This window comes from Nothobranchius furzeri, chromosome 8 (genome assembly GCF_043380555.1).
Source record: "Nothobranchius furzeri strain GRZ-AD chromosome 8, NfurGRZ-RIMD1, whole genome shotgun sequence".
Taxonomy (NCBI): Eukaryota; Metazoa; Chordata; class Actinopteri; order Cyprinodontiformes; family Nothobranchiidae; genus Nothobranchius; species Nothobranchius furzeri.
In genome coordinates this window covers 73079832-73107048 of record NC_091748.1, presented here as the reverse complement: position 1 = coordinate 73107048, position 27217 = coordinate 73079832, and the positions used below count along the sequence as shown (strand labels likewise).

The following is a 27217-nucleotide window of genomic DNA, read 5'->3' as shown; positions in this document are numbered from 1 at the left end:
TTTTTATTAAAAGCTTTAGTTTTACAGTAATAACCATGTCTAATGTTTAATTCTCTGTCTCATAATTTTAATTAAGTTTTGCTTTGAGAGCACATTTTCCTGAACGATTAAAATGCGATTAATTTAGATTAATTAATTACAAAGCCTCTAATTAATTAGATTAAAATTTTTAATCAAGTCCCAGCCCTAATTTTTATATATACTGTTATTTTGTCTTGTAATTTTTAATTACATACTCCTTATTCCATATCATATCAGTGTTATTCATATTTTAAAACTGTCAACTGCACACTCATTTGGCAGAATAAAAGTTTGACAATTATTCATTTGTTCTTTGTCATATTTCAGTAACATTTATAATTAAGCAAGTTGTAATTAAACAAATTAAACAAATGACAGCAACATTTCCCCCTGTTAAGTGCAGTAGACTGAAATGAATAGCTTTATTTGGAAATATAACATATCTCATTTTTAATGGACTTATATAAAATCTTTCTTCAACATAGACCCCACTAATGAACTCATTAAGTGTTATTTTTTATAAAAAGAAGAGAGAAAATGCACAAAGGTAGGAAAGGAAAAGAAAGTGATAAAATAATAGGTTTTGTTAAATGTTCTTCAGATAATGAATTAATTGACAAAGTTTTTGCAGGGTGTGACAAAAAATGTTCAAGGTCAAGCACCTGGGGCTAAGCCCCCCCTATCTCTCAATCCTAGTGACGTCCATGTTTAGATAACAACTAAGGAAATATACAGACAAACTCCACATTAATACAAACAGATATGGCTTCACATATAAGAACTGTTCTGATTTTTGTCAGTCCGATGTTGGTTTTATGAAGTTTCACATTCTTTACAAAACAAAGATAATATGGTGTTTTATTAACAAATTACAACTATAAAGAAAACATTTAGGTGTTAACAAGCAAGAATTTATTAACAAAACTGCTGATGTCTTTCCAAAATGAAAGCCATCGACATATAAATATGGTGAAAGCCGTCGCCGAGTAGATTTGCAGTAATATGACGTCATCGGCAGTCGAAGGACCCCGAGCAGATCCTGTACCGACCGACACCGATGACCGACACTATCGACACCGACATGCTGGAGCGCTGGAGCAGTGCGGCGCCCGCTTCATCTTTCCTTTCAGTGGCTACTCAACAACCAATAAGAACACCGAACAAGCCGGTCAATCAGCCAATCAGAGGTGAGAGGGGCGGGGCGTTCTGTTGTTGCGGGTGAAGTTCACTTCCTGCTTTGCAGCGTGAAATCAATAAACTGCAGCAGAGTCGCTCGATGAGGAAGAAAGACGAGGTGGGAGTTTTGTTCTAGACGTCGGTGCTTCACAAAAACATTTACTTTCCGCTAATCATCAGTCCGAGGAGCAGGAGTATCGATGAGCAGGCGATAAAGTCAAACCAGAGAAGATTAGAGGTGAGAGCTGCGGAGCTGCTGCTGATCACAAGACCGCAGCATGTGATATCGATTAGAGAGAAACGCCCATTGCCTGGTTTCATGGCCAAAGACACAGTCATGGCAGTTTTATAAACGTCTTCTTGTTAGTTTGGTTTCTTGTGTGGATACTTTCACTTTTAAACGGACTTCCTCTATTCAAATTAGGTTTTTACTTTGGATAAACTCTTTAAACTATATTTTTTATTTAGAGTTTCACAGCAAAAGTCATTTTTATGTGAGTTAATTGACACATTTCTTTAGTGATAAGACTTCATATGGATACTTGACTTTGAATTAGTTAATACACTTCATGACATGGTTGTCTAATAATGAAATATCATGATGTCAGGTTATTTATGCGGTTTGCTTGTTTATTTAAGCACGACTTTCTTCTTGCTGCCTGTTTTATTACAATGTTCTGTAGTTTAGTGTGTGGATGAACCTCTTCTCTGCACAACATGAGTAAAATAAATATATAAACAGAAATTCCAGGGTTATTTTAGCAAAATGATGTATTCGGGGGCGGAGCTATGGGTGGGTCTACAGAGTGCGCACCCACTAGGGGCAGGGCCAGGCAGTACCTTGGTGTTGCTATAGCAACACCAAGATGTGGCCAAGCAAGCAACTGCTTAGCAACCCCAGTTATGTTGTAACAACAATTACAAAATAAAATTATTACTTTAATGAATGAGCACTTTTTTCACTGTGTAATAAAAATACTTTAACTTCTATATCTGGTATTAATTTTAATCATATTATGAATAAGTTTTCCAGTTTGCTTGTTGGAGTTGTAATTTGGTCTTTTATATAAAAAAAAGTGAATTGGCACCTGCTTACTGGCACTAAGCAACTATTAACCTACCGCAGAGAAAATATTCTGATGCCATCCCTGACACCCAGTGAGGTTCATGATTTTTTTTTCCTCAGAAACGTCCTCCTGTCCTGGACTTCTCGCAGCTGAACCGGGCATTTCCCGGAGTCTGCGGATGACATGATTGATATTGTCAGCGGTGTAAACTGAGAAAGGACTGGGTGGGAGGGGGAGACAGACGCGCAGCACGCATCGGACACGCAAGGACCTTTTATCTGATGCTTTTCCTCGCACTTACGTTAAAGGAAACGAATCGTTTCATCCGGGTATCTCGTCGGGTCTGCTTTAGTCCTCTAAGGCTATTTTATTTGGTTCTGTTCATGTTATTGTTGTTGTTGTTATCTGGACCGGGGGTTACGGTGGAAGATCCCGAACCGCGTCGGCGCATCGCTGTCCATGGTCCTGAATGAGACAGAGCCCTTGAGAGCCGGTGAGGAGAGAGGGTGTGGTCGGAGGTGTATGCTGCTTATGGGCCATTCCCATCTGTACCGGTTTGGTCCGGGCCGGGTAACGTAGGTTGTTTACATATCTGGGTGGTCTGGTATTTTTCCGGGCCAACCAAGGCTCATTCTCAGCCCTCTTCTCGAGGGGGTCTGCTTCAGGCCGACTAGGACCAACACACCCACTGCTGACAGATAATTCACACCTTCCATTAGAGCAAGCCTCTGATTGGTGGGTAGAATCAGCCCACATGGGCTTAAGACAAGGATGTGTGGAATCAACCGGGCCAGGCTGGGGCCAACTGGGGCTACCCGGCCCGGGCCGACCCGGTACAGATGAAAATGGCCCAGGGTGTGTGTGTGTGTGTGTGTGTGTGTGTGCGCGCGTGGATCGTGCTTGCTGATTATTCCCTGGTGGTTAGGGTTAGGGTTGCTGAGAATCATCTGATCTGATCTCTGGTTTTGCACCACCTCCTGCTGCATCCTGAGCTATCTGGAGCATGAAGAACAGTCAAAAATCCAGATTTTTGAAACATGCGGTGACCTCTGGCAAGCTGCGGTCTTTTGGATCTTCACCTCTTAGCTGATAGCCTGCAGCTAGGACGCTGAGACGAGCACGGCAGCACGCCTGGCTGAGATTAGAACCTGTCCGAGGTCCTGAAAGTTCACACGAGAGAGTGTGCAGGTCTTGGCTCAGAGCGGGAGTCCAGCGTCGGTAACAGTCCTTAAAATTGAAATTTAACAGAGATCCATGGAATGAGTATCTAATAAATAATCTTCTATCATAAGGTTATTTGTGGCTTGAGAGATTTTATTAAAACATGTAATTTTGATGTGCACGCACGCGGTGCACATCTCATATGAGCTTTGAAATTAATTGGGGTCATCCAGATTTTTCTAGGCCCACCCATTTGCTACGTTCTGGCTCCGCCACTGGATGTATTTGAAACATTTCAAACCTTTCCTTGGTCAAAACAAGTGTTACAACTAGTTTAATGTTCATATTTTGCAGCTACTGTTTGCATTGATTTGGATGAAGCCTCCAAATAAGAATCTCAGCATAGCAAGGACCAAACATGGTGCACGTGTACAACTGCCATCCCTTCACCTCCCAGCAGATTGTTCAGGTAGGTTTAGCATCCATGGACTTGACTGATGATGGAAATAATCACCAGAGGCGGTCTGAAGCTCTTCCCCTCTCCTTGGCCCAGGTGGAGCAGGAACCTGGATTGGTTTGCTGTGGAGGCGGAGCGCTGATTGTGGTGGCGACGGGAGGATGCAAGGTTACTAAAAAGACTCACTAATTTTCAGAGCCACTTTTCCTCATTAGAAATAATATGATGCTAAATATTTAGAAAGAAGTGCATTTGTGGACATCTTGCTGACATCTTACACCTGCACCCAGGTGGAGGCCTACAGCCTGGAGGAGGAGGGCTGCCCTCTCATCTGTCGCTTTGCCACCATGGGAGCTGTGAGGAAAATCCAGCACAGTAAAATAGGTTCAGGCCTTCTTTCTTCTCCTCTGCAGCAATAATTAGACACAACGAGTGGTCGTGACATCCTTTCTTCCCTGTTTTTCCCTCCAGGAGACTACTTGGTAACTATTGAGGAAAAGAATAGCGCCATCTACCTGAGAGCCTACACAAACTGGCGCTGTCAGGTATGCTGCAGCAAAACACAAAACTGAGACATCTGACAGCTTTGAACAGGTTTGAGATTTTTAATTATTATTTAGGATTCCTTCTTACTTAATTAATGAAGAGAAAAAGCCTTAAATCCTCATTAAAGAGCTGCTTTTCTTTGATCTGCTGTTTGAGTAGAATTCATTCTTACTGGGGGTGAAGACATTATTCCTTTTTAAAGGTAAAACATTTGTTTTTTTATAAAATTTAGAAGCCTTATAATATTTGCTTGTTGTTTACTGTCACAATTGTCTGTAATGTGGTGTGAACGATGTAGGAATAGCATACGTATTTACTTTGGGTGCTTTTAACGCTCAACATACTAGACTACATTTGACCAATAAGATGTGCATTTCTATATAAATATGGAAATCCAGTCTGATTGGTCGTTGAATGTTTAACCAGAAGATTTAGAATTCTTTGTTTATTCAGGGATCGTCAGACACTTCGTATTAATTCAGAGAGAGAGTCAAGTTTATAAAAGTAAGAATTTTTTTTTCTAAACAATTAAAAACATGACAACTAGGAAACACTTTTATGTGATGAATGAATCTAAGTGGATGTAAGGTGAGGTGTGATGAAGTGTGAATGTGATGTTATCAGAACCCTCATATCTGGAGAAACTGAGTTCTGAGTGGGAGTGAGTTTGGGCTGCTATGAACTATCATTGATGCTTTATAAAACCACATCAGACGCAATCTGTCGAGTCTACGTACTCTCTCGGAGACCCCCGTGGTAGATCCGGAGCGTGTTGAAGTCCGGGGACCCCAAAGGTACCGAAGTCCGTAGAAGAAACCGCAGTGCCAACTAGACCGGTCTCGAGACCTCTCCAGGTCACGACAGGTAGTTATTTGCGTCTATGGAAGGGCTCTTAAGGAGTCAGAGCTGGTTCAGCTTTATTCTGAAGGAACCATATGCGGTATCAGCTGTAGCATGCAACAGGTTTTGACAGCTTGTCAAAAGGTGCGATGGGAGCAGAGTTTCCCTCCGATGGCCAGTCAGAGTAGGGCTCAACTGAATCACTCAGGAAGTGATGCTGTTTTAATAACGGCCATTATTTGGTTTACTGACTAATCAGAACTCTCCCTATAAAGGGGTTTTGCCAACAAACTCAGATACACACCTCCCTCAGATGTGAAGATGCTGATTTTGTGGATAAGAAATTATCTATGTGCAGTGACGTAAAGTTATACTTGCGTCATGGAGATATGGTGAATGTGTCTTGTCCAGTCAGTGTGCTGATTAAATATATGGGTCATATATTTCATTTCATCCTGATTATTCTTTCAATGTAATAATAATATTCATTTCAACTTCAGTAATTTAAGCACAGATTAATCAAAACATTTCATTTAACCTTATTGTCCATTTCATTATATGATTAGTTGCTCATGTTGTTCATCCGTCTTGTTCTGTGAATAAAAAAACAGTCTCAGATAAGAGGGAGCTTTGCGAGGGACCTTGGCTAAGCAACAGTATCTTTCTTGCAGATTGATAGCACCAGTTAAGACTTATGTCTCCAAATGACCAGATGCTGAAGAGGTCAAACTGTAGATGAAAATTGACCATTCCTGGAGGCTACAATGACTAAATCGCTCCTCTGTCTTCTGAAATCTGCATTTTCCCGTTCGTTTATGTGTTGCTGTGCTCAGGCGGAGGAGAAGGCCCGCATTGGGGTGCGTTTACTGGGCCACTTGCTGCGTGGAGCGTCGGCGTGGGGCGGCGTGCAGACGGAGATTATCGAGATCCCGCTGTCTGATCATCCTGTCGCCGTGGCCTGTTGCTCTGTGACCGGAGATCTTCTGGTCGGCTGTGAGAACACTTTGGTTCTTTTTACCTTGAAGAGACAGAACGAGGAGAATTTGGTAAGAACTTGGTTATTACTCCAGTTTAAGTACACTTATGTTTAATCCGTTTTTATGTTCGTGTAACTTTAAAAATCTAATGGCAGAATCCGAACCAGCAGAACCCTCTGAGTTTCTGGTCCAGTGCTCAGCAGAGCTGCAGTCCAGGTGAGTGCAGGTGTTGATCAGGTCTAGTCGAAGGTCTCAGGCACTGCTAATAAAGTTAAACCACCCAAAAGAAGAACTGACGACTGGAGGAGAAGGACTTGTGATCAGGGTATCCGCGGGTCCTTAAAAAGTCTTAAGAAGTCTTAAATTTGCTTTTCCAAATTTAAGGCCTTGAAAATCCATAAAAATGACAAATAATCCTTAAATACAGTTTCCAAAGGTCTTAAATTTCCAAAGACCCAATAAACAAGATTATTTTATTTCTATAAAATTTTTGTGAATTTCTAGTGTTCAGCATTTTTTGTGTATGATGTTGGCGTAAGCGGAACCGTACACATTCAGTTGGTTGTGAAAGGGGGCTATTTTTAGATGAGCACATTAGCTGGTTAAACTAGTGGGAGCTTGCGCCATGGGGAAGTGCAAGTTTAATGGTAACTGGATGGCTAATCCCACATTTGCGACGTGGTTAGCACCGGTTCCAGGCAATAGCTGGAAATTATAGCTTAAAATTTAAAAAATAGCTTAAATTTGGTCAAAGTGGTCTTAAAAAGTCTTAAATTTGGCTCCCTGAAACCTGCAGATACCCTGTGTAATACAAAGTGACTCTTTTGGCTCAGCTGAGTTGTTGTTTTTTTAGTCGCAGGTCAGACCTCCAGTTCTTGTCAGAAAGATTCCTTCCTGGATTTTGAACGCTCAGTCATCCTGCATCTTTCAAAAATGACTCCTAAGCAGGTACTTTCAACGTATTCTTGGTTCGGTTCCTGCTTCACATTTTAGTCTTCAAAATCCCGATCTAGATCCTCGATTTGGTTCACCATTTAACCGTCATCTGCTCTAGGACAGCTTTATTTTTCCCTCTCTAAGACTTGAAGATTGTAGTATTTCTGTGGAGTGTGTACAAATTGATGAGGGGTGTAAAACCCACGCTGGAATTTGGATTTCTCATTCTCTCCTCGTTTCAATTCATGTACAGTGGGCTCTAGTATGAACGTCTTATCAGCTGTTTTCTATGGGAAAAAAGCTCTTGCCCTCCTATTTCAGGTGGTGGATGTTTGGTCTGAGGATTGCATCAAGTCACTGACACTAGTCAGTGACTTGATGCAATTTGCTGGGTTCCTTATATAGGAAACATGATCTCTGATTGGCTTAATGAACTGACCTGAATGGGAATGTTTATTTTGTGAAGTGCCTTGAGACGACTCTTGTCGTGATTTGGCGCTATATAAATAAACGTGAATTGAATTGAATTGATAGAGGAGTGGGTGGGGCAAAAAGATCCATTGTTTCTAATTAATATTCATGATATGCAATCACATCACCCCTGATTGGCTAACAGCAGCACAGCTATTTTGCTGCCCTAATTATTAACATTCTTGGGTTTATAGCACAACGTAGATGTTTTATCAACACAAGCCTGAACGTGATCTGCCATGTTGTGGAGTTGCTAATGCTAATGGTTAGCTTCAGCAACCCGAGATGCGCTCTGCTCTCTCCTGGATCCGAAAATCAAGCCTTCCTGTGTGCAGTCCCCATTTTCTCTGTGATGTAGCGGAGACTGGCTGTTTCTGACCTGATCTTTCCCCATCTGTTCATGTTCAGCATGTGTATGCAGCTCAAAGCGACTCATCACATTTTATACAGAACAAGTATTGCAACACTCAACTAAATGAGACCTTTAAAGGGAAACTAGGTAGTCTTAGCTAGCACCCCCTCGAGTCAGTTTTATCACACTGTCATGAAACCAAAAGTGAAACTCATCTCCTTGCTGTGCATTCGTTTTTTACCACCTTAATCTAACAGCTGAAGTGTCTCCTCAGCCTTCATTAGTGTCTACAGGAGTGATTCATCACTAAATCAAACAAATCAGCTGTGTTCATGATCTAAAACATGCAGGGACTGTGCTGAAAGCAGACTCCAGCGCTGACATGTCAGCTCCACATTTACCAAGTTCAACAGGGACTGGACCGGCACTCTCGAGTTGCAAGTGCGGTATTCTGGCCACAGTGGGTGGTGGGGGGCTGAGTGACATTTCATTAGCCCTCTAAAGGTCATTTTAGCACATACTGGCTCAAGAAAAAGATTTAAAAATATAAAAAAGTTGCCTAGTTGCCTTCAAAATTGTTCCTTACATTCTCCTCTCAACATTTTCACTGATTAGATCCAATAAGAGTATTTACAGCAGGCCGTCAAAACTGCCTAAATAAACCTCTCGAAGAAAATGGAGATTTTAATGTTGAAATATTAAGAGAACACTTTACCCCCTCCAAACAGATAAATGTAAGCTGAATGAAATGCTTTGCAGCTCGGATTAAATAACTTTGGAAACAAAGGGCTAATAGCTGTATTTTTTGTGTGTGTGAATATTGTAACGGAATCAAAGTGATGTAACTAACCAAAGTTGTATTTTAATACACTGTTAGTAGTTCACTTTTATAAACAGAAGAATAGGCTGTTTTTATCACCAGGGAGTTTAATTAAACACTCTGTATTGACTTTGAGACAATAAAAGAGAGAGATATGAGATCGTTTGAGAATCTTTAATTTCTGAATTATAAATTCTAAACAATCTACCAGGACTCTGTGATGGATGAGAATGGATTCGGATGTTGTGTTGGTGCGTGTGTGTGAGTGTGTGTATCTGGTTCAGATTCTCTAGGATGACGTAATCGAATCTGGTCGTCTTTGTTATGACTAGGTATCACGAGGCTTATAAAGTGATGACATGAGCCGCTATTTTGCCGTGTACGTACCCAGTGGGGTCTCCCAAGTAGATCAGGAATTGCCAGGTCTGGAAACCTCGGATGTACGGTGGAGCTGTCGGTGCAGCGGTCACAACGTTTCAAAGCCCGTCTGGAGGGTTGACCCCGGTACCGTTCAGCGGCGTCAGCAGGTGCTCTTATTTTGAAAGGACGTCGTCTGGTTGTTAAACGACGAAAATCTCCCGTTTCACAGTTCTTAGTTTAAAGAAAACGCATCCGGCCAGGCTGCGCTTGTCTTTAGGATGATGGTGAACAGAACTGAAGTCAAAATGGAACTGACTTAAAATGGCGTTGCCTTGTTTTATATCTCTGAATTGTTGATAAGTTTCAGTAAAGTAGATTGGACACTTGAAGTCAACACCAGATTCTCCTGCGGCAGCCGAAAGCTCTGATTGGTTGGAACAATGTGTCATGCGTTTCTATGGAGATGAGGATCAGTATGTCTGCACCGTAGTCCTGGTTTCATTAAACATAATTCATGACATATTTATTTCACAGATCATTCACTTGATTATTGTTGATCAACATCTGTTTTGCTTAATAATTTTAATCACAAATAAAGTACTTTGATTAAGTAAAGTTTCTTCTTCTCCTTCGGACTCTTCTCCTGGAATGTAAACAGTCTGAGGAACACCCGACCTTGGTTTTTCTACCCGGTGTTATTGTGGTGTTATTGTGCACCGGGCAGCTGTATGGAGTTGAAAACCATGAACTTCATAACCTTACAATATTAAACCCATTAAAATCCCCAGGTGGCGCTGTGTGGAGGGTTTGTGGCTGTGCAGGCAGAGCTGGAGGTGCTGGTGCTGAAGCTGGAGGTGACATCTGAGCCAACCATGCAAGAATCCTCGGATGCACACCCGAGCGGTATAACAAAACAGACGGAAAGCCTTTGGGCTCTGTCGTTATTTAGTAGCTCAGGTTTAGCGTGTAGGATCAGAAGTGTACCATGAACGAGGTCAAATAAACAGTTGCTGTCTAAAACTTGTGCTTTGCTTGTACGGAAATGAAAATTGATCAATCATATTCTAGTTTCAGCTTCAAGGCTAATTTGTGTTCAGCCTAAATATCAAAAGAGCAAGAGACCAGAAATGTAGGAGTGTTCTTTTTTTTTTTTTTTTTATCTACAAGCACCAAACATCATCTGCTACACGAGTATGTAACATGCCATGGAGGACAAGAGGGATTGTTTGAAATGCGTGTGCTTAAATGTGCAGGCGATTATCTGGAGGACCAGAGTGATTTTCTGCTGATTCCGCGACACCAGGAGCTGCTCGGGAATCGAGCAGAAGACTGCGACGTCGTGGTCGGCGTTGAAAACACTGGACTGGAGGACGGGAGACGGTACACCAGGACCTATGTCCTTTTCAGGTGGATTAGGGTGTAACTTTGCTATTTACTGTGAGAATATTTGATTATTGCTGTGTGTTTAAATTGAGTGACTTCTTTTCTGCAGGCGTTTCTCTCCTGAGTTCTTTCAAGGCTGCAGCGTGGAGGAGATGCAGCTCCACTCACTGCAGCTCTACCCGCTGTTCACCAGTGAGTGATCCAGCCAGGGGCGGTTCTAGGCCAAATTTTCCAGGGGGGCCACAGTGGGGCCAGTATTTTTTTCATGGGGGCGCAAGAAAAAAAGGGAAAAATTAGTGCAATATCAAAATTCTTTTTTGTCGTCACCATATGACAAATTTTGTGCTTGTGCACAATTTTGCCAAAAGGAAATTCATTGATGTCAGGAAAATAAACTGCATTGCTTGCCTTTGTCTCTCCGCGTCTTTTCCTTTAGTCATCCTCAAGGATTTCTTTGGGTCCCATTTAACTATTTTTAATCTTTTATTCAAAAATCCACCGGGTAAACAGTTCTGTCCACAGAGTGTGCTGCGCTCTAAAGGCTCCGTTTGAAACGCTGCAGCGCATTAGTTCCCGTCTCCGAGGCAGCGCGGGGAAGAAAAATATGATCTCTTCAGCACAGGGGCCATAATGGGGCAGGGCCGGTTCTATAGGGGCCCAGGCCCCTGTGGGCCCCTGTTAAAAACCGCCAGTGGATCCAGCCAAAGTGGAGCTTTACTAACCTGATTTTGAAAAGAGCATTTAAATAAAAAGATAAAATAAACAATTACTATACCAAGTTTATTTGTATAGCACATTTTAACACGGCATGAGAGGCAAAGTGCTGAACAAAAGCACATAATAAAATCAAAAATAAAAACTAAATCCATTAAAATCGAGTAATACAAATAGAAAAGAAAAGGAAAAAAAGAGAATAAGTTAGACTGAATTAAAAGCAAGAGAGTAAAAGTGAGTTTTTAAACAAAGGGAAAGAGAGGAAGAGAGTCTGATGGGGAGGGGCGAGTGGTTCCAGAGCTTCGGTGCACAAACGGAAAAAGCGCGCTCCCCGCGGGGCTTACAGCGGGAGCTAGGGACATGAAGAAGGGCTGATCAGAGGGATCGCGTCGTTCTGTTCTGGTTTTACATATTAATAGTTTGTTCATTTCCAGGTAACCAGTCGCCACTTCTGGATGAGCCAGCGTGCGTGTTCTGTTTCTTCTCTCTCCCCAACGCTGGTTACCTGTACAGTCTGAGGGGCGGAGTTGAGCTGCTCTCCACCTATCAGTATCCAGAGAAGGTGCAGGAGGCGGTGCTAACGGATCACTTGTTGCATGTCATAACAAAGTAAGTGGAGACCACTGAGAAGGAAAAAAAAATCTTTATTTTCTAATTTTTTTTATTTACCAGTTTTTTGGGAGAACATTTTAAAGGGATCCTATTATTCCAAACCACATTTTCCTTGTTGTTGTTGGTTTAGAGTTGGGGTACATGCAGCTTGGGGTGTCTAGTAGCTCAGCAGGTTAAGCGCATTGCCCAGTAATCGGAAGGTTGCAAGTTCGATCCTGGCTCCGGACGGAGAATTCTGCTGTTGTGTCCTTGGGCAAGACACCTTAACTCAGTGTGCCCCAGGGCAGCTGTGGCTACATCGTAGCTCATCACCATCAGTGTGTGAATGTGTGTGTGAACGGATGAATGATACGCTGTAGTGTAAAGCTCTTCGGAGTCCTTACTCTGAGAGGCGCTATTCAAGTGTGTCATTTATCATTTAACTTAGCGTACCTAAAAGCTTGTGCCATCTCCATCCTGCTTTTCTATACAGACGAGTAACGTTGTAAAGGCCACAGAGAAACGGTTTGTTCTAAGAGAAGCTGGTTTAGCACATCATAGACACACACACAAACACACACACACACACACTTAAATTTGCATATCCTAACCCACTTCAGTGTGGAGGATGGCTGCTTATACGGAGCCAGGATCCTCTGGAGGTTTCTTCCTGTTAAAAGGGAGTTTTCCTCTCCACTGTCGCTGCATGCATGCTTAGTATGAGGATTGCTGTAAAGTCTCTGACACTAGTCAGTGACTCGATGCAACCTGCTGCGTTCATATATAGGAAACTTTTTACTGATTGGCTTAATGACCTGACCTGAATTGGAATGTTTACTATGTGAAGGCCCTTGAGACTGGAGACTCTTGTCATGGTTTGGCGCTATGTAAATAATCTTGAATTGAATTCAATTCAGCGTCCGCAATATATAAATGTTTTATTATGGGGTTGCTTAAAGCTTGGTTTATGCTTGACGCATCCGCGAGGTTCACACGGCTCTGCGCGGCGAAATTGCATCATTTTAACAACCACGCCCCTCCACCGCGCCTCCGCACGGCCCAAAGTATCCGCACCGCGCACCTAGGAAATTTTCTTACCACGCGGACGGTCGGACGCGGAAAAACATGGCGGACCGGCAAGAACTAGTATGGCAGAGGTTGGTAAATACAGACATTTGTATGATTCGGCTCTCAAAGATCACCGTGATCAACATGTTTTTAATTATTCTTGGAGAGAAACAGCTCGCACTGTCGGAAAAGACGAGAACGCTGTTCAAAAATACTGAAATGCCATGTTGTAAACAACAGTAATTTTTACTTCTACTATGGTGTAGTGTTGGATGCATGCCGTAGAGCTCCATGCTGCCCCCTACAGTTTGGGAGAATATTGGCTCACCGCAGAGACAAGCCGCACGAACCATAAGCGCTGCGAGTTGTGAAGCACGTTCCATCCGCGAGCCGCATCACCAAGCTGAAAGTAAATGTGTCAAGCATAAACCAAGCTTTAGGGCTCCTAGGCCATTTTGAGCCCCAACAAAGTTTCCTATGTTACATAGAGGCTCAAAGATCAAGATGTCTTTAAGGAAAAACCCTTTCCAGAAAGGATTCCTTATGGCGTTTGAATAATGTAATAATTATTCCTAATTATTCTGTCACATAAAAACAAAAACTAAATCTCTGTAACAATGCCATTTAAAGTTGAGTCAAGTTGTTAACTTTTCTAAAATCATTCTCATTTTTGAACTGGAGTGTATTTTTTGAATCTCACTTAAATGTCCTTCTGTTGTCTGATAGGAGCGCTTTGCAGTCCTTCACTGTGCGTTGTGCTGCAGTCGCAGCCAGGATAGAAGACCCCTACATCGACACGACTATAAAGGTGTGTGTCAATCATTAGTCACTGTAACTCATGTAAACGGGTTATTTTGCACCATCTTGTGTTCATCCTTTAGTGCTAAATTGATTGTTTGTGCTGCCCTCTAGTGGCCCAAAAAGAAAACTGCTACCCAGACGCATTACTGCTGATTTCTGATCAATACTCATGCAAAAGTTTAATTTAATGTTTAATGTGTGTGTTTGAAAGGCGTGTCCACCCAGCAGCCTGGAGACTTGTGCGCTCAGAATGCAGTTATTCATTGGCCTGCGGTCCATCTGTGTCTACGGCCGCCACGTTGTTCTTTTCTCTGCTGCTGACTCAGAAGCACCAGAGGAAACGGAACGCCACACACAGCGCCGAGGCCTGTAAGTCGCACACATCCTGCATGCAAACCTCCATTCAGCCTGGAGAGCGTTTTCATCAGAGATCTCACCTCCCGGAGGAGCCATGACAGAACTAGTCCTGCACGCATTCGTAAAGCTCTTTACTTTATCTGTGTGTCGTTATTTTAGCGAGTTACAAGAGCACAACATGCTGACTGGTATTTTCCTTGCGGTGGGAATCGATCCCGCAACCTCACCAGCTCTGAAGAGCCTCCTATCACGTCCCTTCTTGTAAGACACACCCAACCACCCCCCCCCCCCCCTTCAGCTTTTGTTGTCACTTTCTGGTCAAGCTGCTTAAATCCATCTAGATACTCATTAAAATAAATGGGTATGAAACATATTCAGCCTGTAGTTTAACAAGAGGACGTGTGGTTTGATTTAGTTCTGCATTTCATGACATAAAGAATTATCTTTTGACGTTTTTAGGAAAATCCCTTATTTTTTGTTTTGCCGGACTTGAAAACCATCATTTAACCCAACTGTAGAAGGATCTGAACATCTAAAAAAATGGAGGCCAGATAATATTTAAATGTTGCTGCAAGAAGTAAAAAGTTTGAGCTAAAGGTGACAACATTTTCCTTTTTTAGGACGTTATAACCTAGCTTTTCATAACCCGCCTAACCTACATTAGTATGTGCACTTTTTGTAATTCATTCACAAACTAATTGTTTTCTAAAACAAAGCTCTGTTTTGGAGTCTGTCAGCTAACATAGTAACCTGACGTTATTTTAAAAGACTTTCCTCACTAAGTGTAGGAGGCAAATAGAATGTTTTTTGTTTATTATTATGGCGCAGGTGTTTTAATTTTTCATCGTGCTGCAGGTGATGGCAGTGGGGCGTGGTCGCCGAGTTCTTATCTGTCAGTTGAGCGTCCAACTGCGTTGGTGAGTGGTTGTCTTGAAAACTTTTCTGTTGACCGTCGTCGTCGTGGTGTTAATTTAAACCATTTAATATAACAGAAGCCAATTAATTCCATCTCAACCTTGATCTTGGCCCTCTTTCTCCCTACTCAAAACCAGTTGTCACCAGTCTGGGGGTGAAAATTGAAGCTGGACTTAAATTTGATGCTCACATCAACTCTGATCCGGTTCAGTTTCTTTCATCTGAGACGCCTTGCAAAAATCAAGCCTATGCTGTCAAGAGCCCACCTGGAGCGGGTACTCCATGCTTTTGTAATTTCTAGGCTTGGTTAGTGCAACTCTCTATATGCAGCACTGGGTCAGTCATCACTGCGTCGCCTACAGGTCGTGCAGAAGAGCGCAGCCAGGTTCCTGACTGGGACCAGGAAAAGGGACCACATCAGTCCGGTTCTGGCCTCCCTGCACTGGCTTCCGGTCTGTTATCGTTCACACTTTAAACTCCTCGTCTTTGTTTACAATTTCTTCCAGGGTGGTGCTCCCCCCTATCTGGCCACTCTCCTGAACAGACATTCCCCATCACGCGTTCTGCGCTCCTCTGACCAAGGCCTGCTCGTTGTCCCTCGTTCTAGGTGTCGTACTTGCGGGGACCGGGCTTTCTCAGTCCTAGCACCGTCACTGTGGAACCAGTTGCCACCCTCAGTTAGGCTGTCCCCTTCTCTGCCAGTCTTTAAGAGTCGCCTAAAAACACACCTCCTCCGCTTGGCATTTCCAGAACGTGTTTGAATTTGGCCCTCTTTTATGTAGATTTTATTTCCCTGTTTTCATTGGTTCACTCTAGGGTTGTCACGGTATGAAAATTTAACCTCACGGTTATTGTGACCAAAATTATCACGGTTTTCGGTATTATCGCGGTATTTTTTAAACGGTGTTGCATATGTTCAGAAAGCATTGATAGTCCTGTTCTACACAAACTGAAATAGTTTTGAAAAGGTTTAACAGTGTTTATTAAACCTAAAATAACACAAAGCCTTAGCAAAAGTGCAACTTTTCACAAGTAAAGGAACACATAGCTTATTTTTCTGGAACATGTTACAGTAGTCAGTGCAGGTTTAAATGATACAAATCCAAACATTCGAAACATAAACAATATGTAAACAAATCAAAGAATCACCACTTGTTTTCTCATATACTTGTTTTCTTCATTATCAAAATGAAAATCTAAAACTCCAGTCCACACTTGACTTGAGCGCTGTACAAGTCAATCTTAAAAAAATATGTATTTAAAATAAATAGCCACTTTAAACAAATTGCTAAAATAACTACTACACTATGAAATCAAATCCAAATGTTCAAGTATAAATGGCATTGAATAAGTAAACAAATCAATGACAAGGAACTAATTGTATATTTCTCCTCATCATCAACAAATAAGATGCTTCATCCAGCAACAGGGTGTCCGTGGCACGGTTTAAATGCTGGCAGAGGACGCTGCGGCTGCAGTATATATGGTGACTCGTTGCATTCTCCCTCAACCAAAAGTCCTCGCGTCATGCATTTAAGCTAAAATGCCAATGTTAACTTACCTTGCACTGGCTGTAGAGAGATGGTCACGCAGATGTGCCATTAGATTCGAAGTGTTGCTGCCTTTTGCAGACACTTTTCCTGCACGTTCTGCAAACGGGATAGCAGTCTTCTATTAACTGTCCCTCAGCATTTTTCAGAAATCCAAAATCAAAGTCAAAAAGTCAAAGTCATTTATTGTCATCTTCTACCACATGTGCAGGACATACGGAGAAATTAAATTCAGTTTCAGCACACACAATTCAAAGATCAGACATACGTGGGTAAGACACATAACAAGAATTGGTGACTGCGGTCATTCGCAACATGAGTCGCGCTACCTTAATAGATAGATGAAAAGGGTGTTACATGAGGGAAGTTCAGGGAGGGAGAAAAAAAGGCATTAACAGGGTTACACCAGCAGGGTGCAGCACTCCAATGCAAAAAAACACCCGACATGTAAGCAACAAACTTCACAGTTCACAACATGAGACCCAGTAGGTAGGGGGGAGGGGCTGGGATCCTGGTTCCTCAGCGGGGGCGGCCCATTGTGGCGCTCAACCAGCTGGCTCCGCAGGTGGGAGGGAGGTCATGGGAAGCACAAAGGGCAGTGAGTCCTTTAGCTTGATGACCTCGTTGGAGACCTCAATCTGAAGGCGGGGGGGTGGTGGGGGGGGGGGGGGGGTGGATAGAGATTCACAGCATTTGTCAGCATTCCTTCCAGCGTGGGGGTTTTGCATGCAACTCCAAGGCTGCTTATGGCGTCAGATTCGATAACAGAAACTTTTTTTGGGTCAGACAGAGATAATTTTTTCTCTTTGCCTTAAGTCTGTATTGATCATTCAAGTCCTCCAGTGAAGCCAATTCAGTGATTAAACATCTCCACACCGTCCGGTGACCCTTTCCGAGATGTTATCAATCCTGCGCGCTAACACCGGTAATGCAGCTAAGACATTGTCCAGCTTGCGATTCACCTCGAGCAACGTCCCAGTCTGTGAGGTATCCACACGGACGGTGCCGTCCATGGTTGCGGGTCGCCCTCCAATCGCTCCCGTCATCCGAATTTTACGGAAAGCCAGATATCCTCCCACTCCAATCAGAAGAAATCCAACGATCATCAGGCCAAATATCCACATATCTTCGACGTCCTCAATGGACAGCTGAGAGAGACAGATGACATTCCACTTTTTCCAGGAATCGAACATATATCCCGCTGCATGTGTCCCCTGAGGACAAGCGTGAGCCCCCTCCTCCGTCCTCATTGTAGAAAAAATCTTATCAATCGCGTTGAATGACCAATTAATTAAGTCCATGTTGAAAAATGCTGAAAAGGTGATTGCAGAGGAAATGCAGAGAAGCGCTCTGTAGGCAGACGGGACAAAAAAGAGCCTTGGGAAAAAACAGATAAGGGAGGAAAGGCAGAAGCGTCTGCTCCCTGTGAGCTCCAGAGAAGAAAATATGCCCATACTTCCGATTTAGTCTTCTTTGAGGGCTGATGGATGTCCTGGGCGCTGCCTTCTCCTCCTTCGGCCATTATTTCAGCTTCAAAGTTTTGGTTGCAAACTAAAAAGTGCGTGTGCGTGGGAACTTCAGCAGAAGCGACGGTGGCTGGTAAGGGTCACTGTGCCTAAAACGCGGCCACGGTAAACCCACCGAGATAATTTAGTTTTTTTAAAACTGGACGGTTATTTTTACTGTCAACTTTTTTACCAGGGTTTACCGCTATACCGTCCATTTACCTTCTACTTTAATGTTTTACCTTTTTCTGCACTATTTGAATTGCATTTATTTTCGATTTTTCATCATGTTTCACATTTCTCATGTACCATGTTCAGCGCCTTGGGCTTTCCGACAGGGTCTCGCGGAAGGCGCTTTATAAATAAAGCTTTGATTGATTGATTGATTGATTGATTGATTGAAAACAAAGAGGAGACTCACCTCTTAACATCAGGAAGATTCCGCAGGTTTCGAGCGTGATCCGTTCTTTCATAATCCGTTGTTGAACTGTGATCAGCAGAAGCTTTTCCGGTTTGCGCCTCACTTTTTGTTACAGGAACGGCCCAAAACGATCTCCTAACACATGGATTTTCTGCTTCCTGATCACGTGACGTGTGACGTATGCGGATGAAGATCGGCTTTAGAGCTGGGATGTTTGTTCTCACGGTGTGGGGGTCGATCCGACACCCACACAGTAAAAAAAAATGCAAATGACGACTTTTTGTCGTCAATGGCAGTTAATGAGTTAATAATAAAATCTTTAAAATCCATGCAAAAATGTTCTGCGATCACACGAAAGATGGAGGATTAAATGTGGTGAAAACCACTTTAAATGTGGTCTTGTGGTAAGTAGCAGCTATGCCAGGGAAGAGGGGATTCTGCTGTGGCGTCATTCGCTACCTGGCCAAACAAAGTCACCACCTGGATTTAACTGAGCAAGCGGGTAGGAGCCTCCTATAGGATAATTACTGCATGGGCGATTATCTTTCCAGCTGCAATAAGTTATTTAACCCCAGCTGGTGCAATGAGTTGCTCCTCATTTGTTAAATAAACACGTGGAAAGACACATCTGTTGGTCGTGGAAAATATGTTAGTCTGTGTGAGAAGGGTCAGATCTTTGGCATCAAGCAGAAACATCAAATGAGATGCAGAAACAACTAAAACATGGTTAAGAACTGTCCAACGCATTATTAAAAACTGGTCTGATGAGTCCAGATGGACCCTGTTCCAGCGTGATGGTGCATCAGGGTAAGAAGAGAGGCAGATGAAGTGATGCACCCATTATGCCTAGTGCCTACTGTACACGCCTGTGGGGGCAGTGCTATGATCTGGGCTTGCTGCAGTTGGTCAGGTCTAGGTTTGGCAACAGGATGTGCTCCAAGAATGAGGTCAGCTGACTACCTGAATACACTGAATGACCAGGTTATTCCATCGTCCCTGTTGACACGGGTGTATTCCAAGATGACCGTGCCAGGATTCATCGGGCTCAGATAGCGAAAGAGTGGTTCAGGGAGCATGAGACATCTTTTTCACTCATGGACAGGCCACCAGAGTCCGGACCTTAAATTCAGACCCCATCTCGTTCAAGAGCCAGCCTTATGAACGTCTTTTTGAGGCAAACGACCGACTAATGAATGGCTCCCTTCAAAGGGCCATAAATCCCGTCAACATTTATTTTTAAATTGAAATGAAGAGAAATCCTTAGAATGAATTGAGAACACCACACATTTGTTCCTACACTTTTAGATGATTGCATGCTTGTTATTATCTATATTTGTAATCTTTCAACCTCAGGACCAGAAGGTGGATAATAACCTCCCCGAAAGAAACCAGAACAGCCGGACATGGATGGAACCTCTACGTCGTCGACATGGTCTCGCCTCTCACTCTCTACCAGGAGATGGTAACACCAGATACACTTAAATTATCTCTATGGTTCAATCCGATGTAATCGCTTGTTTTTATACTGTGATTTATTTCTTTGATTTTTTTCCCTAGTATATTTAATGTGTGTTTTTTGTGTGTGTATCAGGCTGAGTATAGTCAGAACTACGCTGAAAACAACCCACAGAGCCAAAGTCTTCGGCACCTCCTCAGTGAAGCTCACCTCCTCGTTCGCACCGCCTTACTGCAAACATCAAAGCGTCATCAGGACAGCACAGGCGACCCTGATGAGAAGATGGCCACACTGACAGAGAAACAGGAGCTGGAGGAGGTGTTCAGGCAGAACTGTTCCCAGCTGGGAGACAGTTTTAGCAGGTAACCCACAAACTAACCTTTAGGATTGTTGTTTTTGTGGAAACGCCTTCTTAACGAGCTCTTCTTGGTTGTGTCTTGTTTGATAAGGGGAAGTCCAAAGGATTGCCACCTGGCTTTGCCATATTACAGGATGTCTGGTCTGTCGGTCACTGATGTCATGTCCAGGAACCGCCCACTCCCAGGCAGCCCTCACTCCTACGGCCCTGGCTTCCTGTTTTATCTAAAACATTACCTTTTTGAGGAAACAGATGAGACCCTCAGCACGGTGCAAAAAAGAGCTTTTGCATTTCTTTAGTTTTTATCTCACCCTCCTGTGTAACTCTTGCTTTTATTTTGAAGTGAACATGACACATTTAAAGGAAATTAAGATGAGTGGTTCACACTTTACCTCCCCGCAGGAAACGGCTGATGAGGTCATTGATATTTTCAGCCAATCGGAGCCCTCACTGCTTGTGACTGTGTGTGCCAGCCCATGCATGAAGAACGTTAATCCTGCTCGGACACTGCAGATCTTACAATGCCTGGAGGACACCGCCGGAGTTTCAGTATCTCTAACCATCACCATGGCAACCATGATGCTGCACCTGGGCAACCTACCCCAGTACACAGAGTTAATGGAGCGACATGCTGAGGTCAGGGGGCCATTTTTGTTTAAAGTCCATCAGCTGAAGTAACTTTAAACATCTTAAAGGAGCAATATGTCTGGGGTGGGGTGGGGGGTTGTTAGTTTTTCTCCTTTCAAAATAGTCAAAGTGAGTCTTTGTTTACAATCTGTGAACCTGCAGGATTGCCGAGTCTGCGCCGGGCTAACGCTACAGCACCAGCACTTGTAATTCAACACTAGCAGGCAAAAAGCTCCAGAGTTGTTTAAAGAACTGACGCCAGTTAACAGGAGTGACCCAGAAGTAATTTCTTGTACCCCTAAGAAGCCACGGCACGCTTTTTTTACTCTAATATCGGGTAAAGCAGGCAAGAGGCTAACATTGAGCTAACAATGCTAACGGTGATTTATGTTTATGTATATGTATTTAGCAGACGCTTTTGTTCAAAGCGACTTACAGTCCTTCACCACACCTGTCAGGCTTTAGACTCAAATAGTAAGCTCTAAAATAATCTCAAGCTACTTTTTTAAAACCAACAACTGGGTGTTACAGTGAAATGTGTGTGTGAAATGAATGAGTCGGATTGTGGTGTTTTACTTCCTTTAAAGCTTCTTTCCGGAGTATTTCTCTTATCCGATGGCACCATCTAGTGGCTGACAATCATATCACACAAAAAATCTGTTGCTCTGTTTGTTTAAGATGGCGACTTCATGTTTCTGTTTATAAATGTGCTTCTGTAGCTGACAAACAGAGCGAAAACACGTTGTTTTACGAGAATTATTTTCGTGCCATGTTGTGTTTTCATATATTTATATTTTAGAGACTTACTTGTCTGTGAAAAGTTCATCAACTGTGCATCAGCTGAGGTATTCCTTAAATTTGAAGCAAGTAAGCGGTAGTCTAAAACTATCGGTTAGCTCTGGTCGGCGCTCAGTTTCCTATTGCACAGAGCTCTGCCGGGCAGGGGGCGTGGTTAGCAAAAAAAAAAAAGATGTATTGCTTACATTTTATCACAGTACATGATGAGACAATCACTTTTACGGATTTATGACAAGTCATACATCATTTCTGAAAGGGGAAAACTCCGGAAAGCTACTTTAAAGAGACCATAACAGCAAGCTAGCAGCAAGACGGCCAACAGCCACACTTTTCTAACGCCGGAGACATATTACCGGAAGTAAACACTACTTATCAACTTATTGTGTATGACTCATCTTTGCTTGTAATCTAGAATCTTCTGTAACTGGCAACAGCCATGAAACTCATGGATCAGGAACGAGAGAGTCCCTTTTTTAGATAAATGTCCTGCAGTAACCAAATTTGACCGCAGGATGTCATTCTTGCTTTATTCTTACGTATTGCACCTTTAAATATATTTAATTACAAATCAGACCTATACAGTTTGTTCTGCATTTACGTCATTCTGTTTTTCAGATAGTAAACAAAAGTGAAACAGTATGATAACAGTTTCCATGTTCAGATGCTGCTGGTGTACGGGTTCATCGAGGAGCCGAGGCTGCTGCTGCACGACGGAGGAGGAGGAGGCAAGAAGGAGCAGGTCTGCACCACAGCGCTGGCTCGACAGCTGGCAAACTCCCAACCTGGACTGCTCGTGGCCGCCATGGTGGCTTTGCACGAGAACAGCAAAGTTCAGCTGGAACAGGCTGACTTCATCTTCAAGGTGTGTGTCCCTGGCACCAGACAGGTGTGGTGAATGAATGATTCAGGGTCGGCGATTAAATTAAGTTTATATTTATCGAATCTGCATGATGTGTGTGTGTGTGTGTGTGTGTGTGTGTGTGTGTGTGTGTGTGTGTGTGTGTGTGTGTGTGTGTGTGTGTGTGTGTGTGTGTGTGTGTGTGTGTGTGTGTGTGTGTGTGTGTGTGTGTGCGTGTGTGTGTTTAGGAGCTGAGCTGTGACAACAGCTTACAGGTGGATTTTTGGGAAGCGATGCTGATGGCCTCTTCCCAGGATGCCGTCATTCAGGAGCTTCTTTTCCGTCTGGCGTCTGTTTACATCGACCGACTAACAAACACAATCAGCAACACAACATCAAAGCAAAAGTCCCTGAAAAGTGCCGAGGACCTGGTACGCTTGCTGTCTTTATCTGGTCGGTTGCTGCAGTGTCTTGTTTTTATAGTTACTCATTCTTTTGTGTGTTTCAGATCAGTTCCTGCTCTCATTTTGGAGCTCTCCACCCGTGGCTCACTGTTCTCAATCCAGCTCAAATGTCCAGCTCCCAACACCAGGAGGCGCTGCACAAACTACAAGCATGTTTCCTCAGTGTTTTATTAGCTGTAGGGATGTTTTTATGGCAGTGCATTGGCTTTCATTTCTCCAACAACAACAAAAAGTCCAGATAATAAAGTTTGTAATACTTTCTTATGAAATGAGTTTACGATGGGGCTTGCTGTGTTTTTATTTTTTGAAAACATTGATTTTAAAGATTTTCATCCAAATGTTTTGACAAACCTTTTGTTGCTGACCTTAAATGAACTCTGGTTTTGTTCTCTTTTGTCTAAATGAACAACAATTATTTTCAGGCTATTACTTTATCTAATCAGTTGAAGGCGTGCTGGGCAGAAACAGATTTTAGTCCTTAAAAATAAATCTTGAGAGTAAAATTTTGTATTTCAAAGATATTTTTGTGCACAGATGAAGGATATTTTTCTGAATTTGTCAAATAGCCTTTTCTTGCTCGGTAATCCCTAAATCTCGTGTGCAGGCGCTGCTGTGCGGTCCGTCCCTCTCTGTTGGAACCGTGGTTCCTCTGTTGGAGCGTCTGTCAGAGGAAACCACATGGGGCTTCAGCCTGCACCTCCTTTGTGCCACCAGAAGGGAGCAGTATGACTGGAGCATTGAGAAGTTGTTGGACAGATGTCCTCAAGCCATTATAGCTTATGCCAACCACCACTTACAAGATAAGCACATGGTGCGTACGGGGAGAACATTCGTGACTTTTACTTGATCTTCATTTTTGTTTATCGCCTGACTGACTCGTTAAATCGCTCCAGGCTCTCTGGTGGACGAAGCTGCTGCCTGAGCTCTGTGACCGGACGCGAGCTGCCGCTGACGGCAGCATCCTGCTGAGTGTCCTCAACGGTAGAAGATGTGTTTTTTTTATTCAAGCCCATTTAAAGGGACATTATGGAAGTTTGACAGCCAAAACATGTATAGAAATAATAAATGTCTTCTTCATACATTCTCCTGCAGTGCCCTGGTCCTGTAGAACGAGCCCTGGCATTTTTACTGTGATTGCCTGTTTTTCTGTAAAATCACAGAAAAAGAGAGATGCTCGGGTCGAGCAGGCTGCTTCATCACGCTCAGGCATCGCCCGTAGCATTTGCTATCCGTAGCTTTAGCAGCAGAGAGAGAGGCAGTGCCACTTTGTCGCTGCTCCTAACGCCTAGTGACGAACCTAGCTACATTTCTGAGGACCCTTAGCTACTTTCTGTAGAACTTTCTTCTAGATATTTCCTGCAAATTAGCAACAAAATAGTCATTTTCGCTCCAAACCGTTCTTTGAACGTTGTTTCAGCTGTCATCAAGGATATAAATGTTACAGATACAAAGGATGCCACTGGCGCTTTGGCTCACCTAGTAAGTCGTTGGACTCCTGTGCAGACGCCCTGGGTTCAATTCTGGATGTGAACATAGTTTATTTAGAGTTTCTTTTTTACATTAATGGTATATTTTATTTACAGTAAGACACCCAAATTATTATTTGAGACTCGCCGAACGGCATTGAATTCACAGATAAAAAGATGTGGGTTCAACTTTCATTTTGGAACAATTTTTCAATCAAGGGAAGGGAATGATCTGAGCATGCAGGAGGACTGACCCATCTTAAAACTTTGTCGGCTGTGCTGAAGAGAAAGGTACAGACCAAGTTATTTAATTAATTAGCTGCGCATTCTCCTGTCCTCCGACACGCGCACACACACACACACACACACACACATACATACATGGGACTGTCTCAGCTGTTATTTTCGTTAAGGAGTGTGCACGTACAGCATGCGCGCCTCGTGCACGAGCCCACTATTGAAGCTGCCGTTACGCTTTTGACCTGAGGGGGCAATCACGAGCATAAAAATTCAAAACGCCGTAAAGTCCCTTTAAAGGACCTTTTTAAGACTCATTATTTACTTGTTATCAGCAAAGGTGAAACGATCTCTTTTTCTGTTTCACACATACAGAAACACTGGTCGTGGTTGCCATGGAGACGAGCCCGCTGGAGTTCTTGGAGCTTGTTCCTGACGATGGCACGGCATCATACTTCCTGCCTTACCTGTTGACATGCAGCCAGAGAAACGTTAAGGCCTGAGAAAGTTCATCCAGCTTAAATCTCACGCTGCTGGGTGGAGAGAACATCTCTCACGCTTGTTCTGATTTAGTGTTTGCATTTAATGTGGATACATTACCCGTTTATTTATTAACATTTGGAGTTCTGACGATAGCCGAGAGAAAACGTTTTAAGCTTTGTTTTAGACAGTAGCTCTACTTTTTTGCATCATTTTACACAAAAATCTTTGAATTTCATGTCTGCAGATTGAAAAAACGGCTCCGAAAATCTCAGAATCCAGTCACACACTTTTCTCTCTGCTTCAGTTACGCTAGCACAGTTAGGTGAAATCTCTGTAACATGAAGGGATTTAATTCCTGGGAGGCAGAAATAAAGTCTCCATTTAACCACGGAGCGTTAGGCCTTTTCTTTTTCCTCGTCGCTTTCTCACAACATCCTGTTGGCCTTTTTAAGAAAAACGTGATCTCCACATAGAAGAATGGTTTCTGTCAGGTAACCTCGTCAGGAGTTGATGGTGGTTACAGATAGGAGACAATCACTACTGCTGCGTCTGCAATTGACTGAATTCTTTGTTCAAATCTTTAAACATGTGGACTAACTGATAAGTCACAGCTGTGACTTGTGACTTTCAGCAAACATTTTTCTACAAAAAGAATCAAATAATTTGATGACGGATGCATGTGGTTTGGAAAGTGTTATCGGGTCCCCTGCTGAAGGCTCCAAGTCATCTGTGACTTGTTAGTTGTTAAACCCTAACTGCTCTTTTTGTGCGTTTATTTCAAACTAAGCATTCTTATTTCATTATGAAGTTAGGGATTCACATGAGACTGTAAAGCAATATAAAAGAATAATCCTCCAAGCACAGACCAGTTATTTCTTTCTAAAATCCATCTTTTCTTTTAGCATTAAAGCCTTTGACCAAATTGGCCCAAGCATTGTAGATTTTATTAATTTATCCCTAAAATCTGGCTCTGTACCATCTGTTTTCAAACATGCAGTTATTGAACCTAACCTTAAAAAACCAAGTTTGGACTCATCTCAGCCTAAAAATTACAGACCCAGACAATGGAGAGTTCACAGTGTTAGTATTGTTAGGTCTTTCTGCAGCTTTTGACACTGTTGATCACAGCACCTTAATTAACAGACTTGGTGACTCGGTGGGGATCTCTGGAACTGTTGTAGACTGGTTTAGATCGAACCTTTCTAACAGAAGTTACAGTGTCTGTATAAACCAAATCATGTCAGATTCTACCGATCTGTTCTGTGGGGTACCCCAAGGCTCTTATTTGGGTCCACTGTTGTTTCTACTGTACATACACACACTGTACATACACTGTACATGGTGGCGCAGTGGTTAGCACTGTTGCCTCGCAGCACGAAGGTTGCAGGTTCGAAACTCTGCTCGGCTGCGGCCTTTCTGCGTGGAGTTGCGTGTTCTCCCCATGCGTGGGTTTCCTCCGGGTACTCCGGTTTCCCCCACAGATCACAACATGCCCTATAGGTTTGAAATTGTAAGTCGCTTTGGATAAAAGCATCTGCTAAATACATAAACATAAACATACACCCTCTTGGACAGATACTTGATTCTTTTCATAATGTCTCATCACCTATATGTTGATGATATTCAGCTGTACTACTCCTCTAAGGATTCTGAGTTCTATAAACTGTCTGAATTACTAGAGCGTCTATCAGCTATCACCAGCTGGCTAGACAATAACTTCCTTCAGTTAAACTCTGAAAAGACTGAATGTCTGATCATTGCCCCTGAGAGCATGGTTCCCCTGATTAGTCTAAAACTTGGTCTTTTATCCTCTGCCGTCAAGACAAACTGAAGGAATTTGGGTGTTGTTTTCGACCAATCAATGTCTCTTGAAGGTCACTCAAAAACGTTGGTCCGAAACCGTTTTTATCACTTAAGAAATATCTCCAAACTGTGAAGGTTGGTGTCCAAACATGAACTTGAAATGGTTCTCCATGCCTTTATCTCGTCCCGTCTAGATTA

General features: G+C 42.8%; 1 protein-coding gene across 3 annotated transcripts; it reads left to right on the top strand.

Annotated features, from left to right (window-relative positions):
- The first annotated feature begins 1269 nt into the window (after nt 1-1269).
- hps3 (HPS3 biogenesis of lysosomal organelles complex 2 subunit 1) lies at nt 1270-25372 on the top strand. Of its 3 annotated transcripts, none has more exons than XM_070553981.1 (25): nt 1270-1435; nt 3780-3894; nt 3979-4050; nt 4173-4266; nt 4354-4427; nt 6102-6314; nt 6401-6461; nt 7105-7193; nt 9973-10087; nt 10438-10591; nt 10677-10759; nt 11716-11890; nt 13667-13748; nt 13953-14110; nt 14258-14359; nt 19843-19951; nt 20081-20307; nt 20395-20572; nt 20706-20939; nt 22390-22590; nt 22815-22997; nt 23075-23179; nt 23635-23841; nt 23924-24011; nt 25109-25372. In XM_070553981.1, exons 2-25 carry the CDS (start codon nt 3844-3846, stop codon nt 25234-25236), a joined length of 3183 nt encoding a protein of 1060 aa, XP_070410082.1. In that variant the 5' UTR covers nt 1270-1435; nt 3780-3843; the 3' UTR covers nt 25237-25372. The 3 variants fall into 3 exon arrangements, with proteins under 3 accessions (XP_070410082.1, XP_015826603.3, XP_015826606.3); XM_015971117.3 differs by having other exon boundaries at nt 7099-7193; XM_015971120.3 differs by lacking the exon at nt 14258-14359 and having other exon boundaries at nt 7099-7193.
- The last annotated feature ends 1845 nt before the right edge of the window (nt 25373-27217 follow it).